This window comes from Haliotis rufescens, unplaced genomic scaffold, assembly GCF_023055435.1.
Source record: "Haliotis rufescens isolate VD_foot unplaced genomic scaffold, xgHalRufe1.0.p SCAF_6, whole genome shotgun sequence".
NCBI lineage: Eukaryota > Metazoa > Mollusca > Gastropoda > Lepetellida > Haliotidae > Haliotis > Haliotis rufescens.
This window is the reverse complement of record NW_025964334.1, coordinates 7,441,507-7,449,845: the sequence shown is the minus strand read 5'-3', so window position 1 is coordinate 7,449,845 and position 8,339 is coordinate 7,441,507. Positions and strand designations below refer to the sequence as shown.

The window sequence follows — 8,339 nt, the reverse complement described above, 5'->3', positions numbered from 1 at the left end:
AATATTGTAAACATGTAGTTTTTGGTAATAACCAAAATCATGAAATTATTATTATTATTATTGTTGTTGTTGTTGTTGTTGTCAACAATAAATTTGAATAAAACACGTACCACCCACTGCGAGAAACCCTGACTCTGTTCTTACTCAGTGAACAAGTAGGTTTTAAACTGAAGATGGGTTTAGTGAGTGAGTATAGTTTTATGCCGCTCTTAGCAACATTCCAGCAATTCAGATAACGAATAAAAACGTGAGTGAGTGAGTGAGTGAGAGACAACTAGTTTCACTGTCAAGCGAAAATGTACTTCAAGCTGACTTCCGCGTCATACCCAATATACGTCAACAGATTGTTGTTACCTTCCCTGGCATTCGGTATGAAGGGAACATAACAAATACTTGTCAGTATACAATACGACCGCCTCCGTGGCCTAGTGGTAGAGCGTCTGCCTGGAGAACGGAAGGTCGTGGATTCGATCCCCTGGCAACGTCATACAAAAGAAGTAAAAAGATGGTACTTGTTGTTACCCTGCCTGACGCTTTTAAGGGACTAAAACAAGGACTGTTCGTCTCGGCGTCAGTATACTGTGTCAGATGGCAGTATCCATGTTAAAACTGCGGCACGGTATCTCAGTGGGATAGCACCAGAAAACCGACATAAGTACGGACTAGCACAAGCTGCCAAACACGTGCGACCTTTAACCCCATTTCACCCCACATCTTATTGTATGTAAATACAATTTTATTGTATTACATATCAACTTTGTCAATCACGTTTACATAAGTACGTTGCTTTATCCGTACACGTGCTCCTCATAAATCGCAGACCAAGGATGATAATCAGAGGGAGACTGGGATTCGAACCCATACTTGGCGGATCCTGTAACGATGACGTGACCTGGTACATCCTTGGGCTACCCATTCCCAATGGATCAGTGAGTCAGTGAGTTTGGCTTTACGGAAATCTTAGCAATATCAAGGCGAGCGACAACAAAAATTGGTTCACACATTGTATTCATGTGCGAAACAAAACCGGCTACCCCACCTCAATACAACGAATACGGGGCGGTGGGTGGCCTAGTGGTTAAAGCGTTCGCCCGTCACACCGAAGACCTGGCTTCGATTACCGACATGTGTACAATGTGTGAAGCCCATTTCTGGTCTCCCCCGCCGTGATATTGCTGGAATATTGCTAAAAGCGGCGTAAAACAATACTCACTTACTTACAACGAATAAATGAACAGGCTGAAATACCACGAAACTACACATAATGTTCTAAAATTTTTATTAATGCAGATACATAGTAATGCATAGACATTAAGGGCATTTTTTTCCAAGATTATCCTACTCAAATAAAAACACCATTACGTCTTCAGCGACGGCATGCCGTTCCACCGTCGATGTCAGTAACGGCGTACACGTTGTTTACAGGTCTATGCATTCAAGGGTAAGAGGCACACCTCGAAATCGGCGTTGCAGGTGGAATTGACAAAAATTGCATTGTCGGTTATGACGTAGTTGCAGGCTCCTGAGATGCTGTTGTCTTGGAGGACGTTGACGTTGACAACTCTCATGCCGTCGCGGATAGCGACATCTTCGTGTTCTACGTAAACGGGCACATTGACGGAAATATTGAAACATTCTTCTTGTGGTTCTGTCACGGGCGAGAGGCCTATTAAGGATATAAATTATTAAGATATCAAGACTATTGTACATCTGTTACTTCTGCATAGTAATTAGAACTATGGTTATTTACTGTTTCTGTTTGCATGTGTAAACGCAAAAATCCAAAAGAATGTGTTGGGTTTTATCGCTCGTCTTCATTGAATTTCATTGAATTTTTTAATTACAGCTGCAAGTCCATTGCCGGGTAAGTACTCTCTCTCTCTCTCTCTCTCTCTCTCTCTCTCTCTCTCTCTCTCTCTCTCTCTCTCTCTCTCCCCGAAAGGAAAGGAAGCTATGGTGGCGAGTACGTCCAGCGTAATTAGCATACAAGAAGGGACAAAAAAATATATCCTGGATAATCGAAACTATTACTATTTGAGTCGACAGGTTCGAAGAGAAGGAAAGCAATGCTGTTCTACAAATTTGAATTTCATTTCATATTGGGTCGGGCCATCCTACAACCAAGTAGCACACAGAAACACGCGTGAAATAGCCTGCTCAGCTTGATCTCAAAAGAAAACGAAAAGTTCACTATAGTCTTACCTGCAAGCATTAGGTGGCTCAACCCTGTAAATAAAAACAAATAACATTGACAGATATACGAACACATAAAATACAGTAACGATACGTCTCTTCGAACAAAAGCAATAAAATCTTCATAAAATGTTAGTGTGTTGCCGTTTCATTTCACATTGATTATGTACAACTTATTCATAAAATACCAATTGATATTACTTTTTCATGTCTACATTAACAAGATGTTTTAATTTGCTCAAGTATCTCATAAACAAAATGGCAAACAAGATATTTTGTGTATCGGAAATGTACCGTATCGTTTGTTTGTTTGTTTGTTTGATTGTTTAATGTAGCACTCCACAATATTCAAGTTATATGTCGGTGCTCCGTGTAAGAGTGTATCCTGTCCCACCGGTGTCACCCGTCACAAACACATGCAAAGGCAAGTCAATTGAAAATAAATGGTACGCGTCAAAATAGGGAATTCATCGGACATAATTTTGGTCACTGATGAGTCAATATAGGCCTAAAACACCTGTGCATGAATGACTGTACAAAGTCTTATCGTACCATCGTCTTCTAGGTATTCAGACTATGAATAAAAAACCAGCTATTACAACATAATACTATTTTCACATTCCTGTAAATAAAACTTACAAATATATAAATTGTCAATGCAAAAGAATAACCAGTCTAGATTATCCGCCGAAACAGATTAAAAATTGGTGCACAGGGCAAAATAGCTGTGATTATTATATGAATGGACCACTGAAAATCAGTGAGGCGAGGTGAAATGGGATTTAACGTCGCGTCCAAGATTATTACACTTATATAGCGACGTGCATGCACGTGTATGTGTGTGGCTGCTTGTACTAGTCCGGACTGATGCCGATTTATAGTGCTAGCACACTGAGATACCATGCCGCAGTTTAACATGAATACCCCACTCAGACACAGTATACTGACTCCGAGCCGACCAGTCCTTGTTTTAGCCCCTTAATGTCGAGCGCAAGACAGGGTAACAACAAGTACCATCTTTTAACGTCTTTTGGTATGACGCGGTCGGGGATCGAACCCCGGACCTTCCGCTCTCCGGGCGGACGCTCTACCACTAGACCACGGAGGCGGTCGATGGCACTAGGTGGTCGCGAAAAGGGCAAGCATGTCCTGCCCCACCGGTTGCACCCGTCACAAAGACATGTCATGTTACCAACGTTGATACAGAATTCTCTCAATTTTCTCACCCGGATTTTCGCCTTCCTCATCATCATCAGATTCAGTCTCATTGTCATCAGTTTCATCAGTTTCATCGCCCTCACCAATAGCTGGAAGCACATTTAACAAAGAAAGGTCGCTGAATAATGCCCAACTTTGTACTTAACTGGAACCAGGAACAGTGTGCAGAAACCTTAAGCTTCTTTCGGTTGCATTTAGAAGTTTGTATGATGGAGAGATAGTTGTATGGATATACAAGTTGTTGTTTGTTCTTTAACTCCGCACTCAGCAATATTCCTGCTATATGACGGCGGTCTGTAAATAATCGAGTCTGGACCTGACAATCTAGTGATTGATATAATGATCCATGCAATTGGGATCGATGACACGCATCAACCGAATCAGCGAGCCTGACCAACCGATCCCGTTATTCGCCTCTTACGACAAGCACAGTCGCCTTTTACGGCAAGTATTGGTTGCTGAAGACCTATTCTACCCCGGATCTTCACGGGTCATAAAGAAAGTGTATGTCCCTAGAACTATATCACTTCTTCCATGTTGAGATGCGAAGCAGATTCCCGAGAAATAATTATTTTCACACACGGTTTTGGCCTTACAAGGTATGTTTTAGAGTGTCTGCTTTCAATGAGTTATTAATACGGGCTTCGTGCGATCATATATTTCACAACGGTAAGATGCAACAAATACCACATTAATGTATCAGTATTGGTCACAGAAAGGGCCAACATCCAAGTAAGATTTTGCTTGTTGTTAAACGCATCACTTAGCAATATTCCAGCTATATGATGGCGGGCTGTAAATAATCACGTCCGGATCAAACGAGTGGTTTATGTTTTGAGCAACGACAAGCAGCCAACCAAGTCCCTGAGCACGACAACCGATTCATTAAGTCGCCTCGTACGACAAGAATAGGTTGCTTGAAATCAATTCTAACCCGGAATCACATCGGGGCTCCAAGTAAGACAACCTAGAGAATATTACAAGACCTTTCCATATTCGTTGTTAGGTCATGAGGTAAAATATATGATTAAAGCTTAACTGTAATATATTTCAAAGAAAATATTGTCCTGTTTAATCAGCGAGGACAATAGTCAGTGATAACAGAGGAGTGAGTTGGGTTTAACGCCGCTTTTAACAGTATTCCAGTTATATTGCGGCGTGTCAGCTTAAAGCTGGAGGAAAGCCCGATGTGCTGCAGGTCTCAGACGTTTACCACTTCGATGAAATCCACGAGCACGGGTATGGTGCTGACAAACATGGAAACATAATCGGAGCGAACCGGGATTCGAACCCACAATCATAGGATTCTGGTGTGCGGACGTGACAGCGTATTGCGGTGTGACTAAGCTAAGATATTGATTATTGCATAGATTCGTGTAAAGGTTCTCTTGGATAATATTCAAATCGATAATTAAAAACACTTACGACTCCTGAGATTGAGGGCGAAGGCCAATGGCGAACCTGTGAAATAAAACACGCACATACAAAAATATAAACAGACGTATAAACATTTACACAAAAAAGTTGTAAACAGTTCGAAGCACAATTCTCTGTGTGTCAAAGGATGAGTAACAGTGAGGGTTGTTTCCCCCTACAGCAAGCGCACCATGTTTTGGAAATATATTAACAAGAATTGTACACATTTGGCTTTAAAATGTTAGACATCCCCAGGAACCATTTTTCCAGTACTAAAACTAGACTTTGACCAGATGTTGATGCTGTAAAGACGGTGAGAATATATGGTAAAAAAATCCTCTTTCTCATTGTTAAACGTTATGTTGAACTTCGAAAAATCAGACTTTTTTACTCATATTAACCATACGTTTGTCTTTGACCATGACGAAAGTCAGAAACTAGCCAGTCATAAACGCTATTCCATTTCAGAATTCCGTCTACAATGTCAGTAAGGCAATCGAAGATCACCAACAAAAGGGCAATACTGAAGTTTAACACACTTTTGTTCCGTTTTGTTGTCAAGATGGACATGCATTATTGAACCTCACCATCTTACTGGAGTTTTTAAAATTGAATTTACAATTCTGAGGTTAAGCTTCAGCACAATTTCAGAACCGTGAAGATCCGGGGTAGAATAGGTCTTCAGCAACCTATGCTTACCGTAACAGGCGACTATACCAAGTCAGTGAACTGACCACCGATCCCGTGAGCCGCCTTTTACGGCTAGCATGGGTTGCTGAAGACCCATCTACCCCGGATATTCATGGGACCGGATATTCACACGATGAAGCAGTCAGCCACGTCTATCATTGTAACTCCCGATCCTATTTAAGTATTTAGTATATAGTTAATTGCCTCTTGCAATAAGTTTCTATTGCCCCAGAACCCAAAATGGTTAAACATAGAAACTAGTCTATACTTACACAGCAAGACGAGCAGGCAGAGATGTTTCTGAGGCATTGTTAGTTGTTCTGGTATTGTAATTTCAGGTACAGCGTTTCAATCCACTACCTTTATATACATTTCACTCAAGTATATTTAACTTTATGTCGACACGAAGTACAACAACATTGCACGCTTTGTTTGGATATTAGCTTGTTATTCTTAGTCTTGTCATAAACTGTCCTGGGTTAATTCGCTGTTTGGGTTTCGCTTTAATGCTCCTTGAGAATGAATTTCATGTGTAGCAAGACATGTAATATTTGAGGAACAATTGACATTAAATTTATCTCACATTAAAGTTCACAGAGATGTGAGGATGTCAAATGTTTATGAGAGTCAAGAGGTGAATGTATTGATTTGGGGAGATATAAAGATAAGGATCGTCGCCCCGTGTCATAAGGTTAATAGCATTGCGTCACGTGTTACAGTTCTCTTTCTATTGCCAACTCTCTGTGAAGAAATGACGCTATCTGTGACGGGTGGTGTATTTGATATCCGTGAATTTGTCCTACTTTTAATCGCTGACTCGAAATGGTCCCTGCTCTAAATAAGGCAACTAAATAAATAATACCAACAAAGTGTATTGAACTACGTGTGACACGGGAGTTATGCGTGCTTGTCTTAGGAGTCTTAATTCTTTGAAATGAATGTTGACGAGAATGTAGAGATAATGATTATTTAATTTCCTAGACAAAATGTGAATAAAATTCAAACAATAAACAATGAAACTTCTGAAACGTGTAGCTCAAATGCAATGGTATTTCCAAATATGCAAAATATATGACAAGTGCTTTATTTATTTTTTTTAAAGTGTTTGTTCTGTCGTTCGGTTTCAGTGACAAAGGCACCCAGATACCAAATATACTACGTCCGTAGCAATTATATCTGCACAGGAACGTTGTACAAATACGCCAATACGTTTTCGAACTTGGAATTATTTGGTTACCATCAAACGGCGCACTTGCCATCATGTCAGCTATATATATGACTGTAAATAATCAAATCAGGCACGCCAGTAGTTGACTACATGTACAAGCCACGCCGTTGAGGCACGATGTCACATCTGATCAAATGTAAAGCGATGAAGTGTGGGGAACCTGACACGGGTGCAAAACCGTAAGAAAAAATGATGAAACATGTTTTTAACAATCCAAAAGAGCAAAACAGATCAAATGTAGCATATATGGTTAAAATGCTTGTACGTGTTAATTCCACAGAAGTTATCTACGGTCGAGGATCTAGGTAAAAACGTAATACATTTACTGCTAAAATCAAATCATACTGCTAAAATCAAATCATATTGAAAACCTTTCAGTAAACTTTCAGCTGAGAATAGAATGAAGGACATAAATAGAAAATACAACACTCATTTTTGTTAGATAAAAGGGAAAGTTCATGAGTGCAAACAACAGCACCAACGCTAAAGATCCTTTTTAAAGACTTTTTTTCAAAAATTGATAATTCAAGCGCATTGTTGTTAGTAAGAAAACTGTAAGAAAACTTAAAAAGTTAATTAGCGCGGCGCTTTGAATCTAGGACCAACAGTCGGTCGCTAGTCCGAGGGGTCCCGGCTATGCAATCAAAATTGTTCGGTTTCCTTGATCTATCAGCCGAATTTATGTCCTGTCCGTACCATTTTGGAAGAAGGACATCAAAGTTCATGTTCAGACGTTCATGTTTTCTCTACGACCCTATACGGAAGACGTGAAAATAAAAAATCTCTCAAGTCTGCTTGCATGTTAGTGACAGCTTCGAACGAAAGGCAAAGTCACCATCGGAACAAGAAAGACAACCGTGATCTACTCACAGCGTTTAACGCTAGAGATCAATAGGGATTGTTCACATTTGATGTTTTTGGGGCGACATAAACAGAAGTTAGGCAAATTTCGACGGTTTGTAGAATGGTTTGTATCGAAATTGTCCACTTTTAGTGATCTGGTCGTGCAGTCGTGTACGTTCATCCATAAACAAATACCTCCCGAAAGAGTGCCACAAAATACGCTTCGAAGGGGACACTGGTGGCACAACCGTAGCATCAAACGTAAGTCCAGATATACAGTTTAAAATGACTTCATTTCACCACCCTTAACCAATTACGTTAAATCAGAATGAAAGTCGCGCACGGGGTCGAGTGTGTCGAGTGGTCCATCGAGCTATCGATCAGCAGTCGTACATTACAAATCGAGATAGCTCGATTATGTAATGTCTGTAGTAGCTCTATACATAACTAATATAGAACGCAAAGCGAATTTGATGCGTGTCACTATCTTGTTAGGTTTAATAAAATGTTTGTAAATGTCTTTTGCTTCCATGAGATTCCCTCAGCTCTGCCTTGTAGTTGTAAAACGTTTTGTACAGGTGATTAACATCTCGTTTTAAGAATGAAAAAAGTAGTTCCGGTGTGACAGAGGTCACAGTTTTCCAATCAAAACGAATAAAGCGATGTCAGCCTTGTACGACAAAGATGTGACGTATTGACTTAGTATCTCACAACCTGTGCAATAACCCCGTGGGTAATCAAAGCAGCAAAG

General features: G+C 40.2%; 1 protein-coding gene across 1 annotated transcript; it reads right to left on the bottom strand.

The window, feature by feature from the left end:
* Positions 1–1,268: 1,268 nt before the first annotated feature.
* On the bottom strand, positions 1,269–5,848 carry LOC124143994. Its single transcript, XM_046513201.2, has 5 exons — positions 5,790–5,848; positions 4,837–4,872; positions 3,420–3,500; positions 2,203–2,226; positions 1,269–1,666 (listed from the first exon to the last, which is right to left on the bottom strand). The coding sequence occupies exons 1-5, from the start codon at positions 5,824–5,826 to the stop codon at positions 1,428–1,430; spliced, it is 417 nt and encodes a 138-aa protein (XP_046369157.2). The 5' UTR covers positions 5,827–5,848; the 3' UTR covers positions 1,269–1,427.
* Positions 5,849–8,339: the final 2,491 nt, after the last annotated feature.

Coding starts and splice junctions, on each gene's coding strand:
- LOC124143994 (XM_046513201.2), bottom strand. CDS start 5,826: ATGCCTCAGAAACATCTCTGCCTGCTCGTCTTGCTGT. Junction 3,501..4,836: donor CGCCCTCAATCTCAGGAGTC/GTAAGTGTTTTT, acceptor ATGTGCTTCCAG/CTATTGGTGAGGGCGATGAA. Junction 2,227..3,419: donor TGAGGAAGGCGAAAATCCGG/GTGAGAAAATTG, acceptor TTTTATTTACAG/GGTTGAGCCACCTAATGCTT.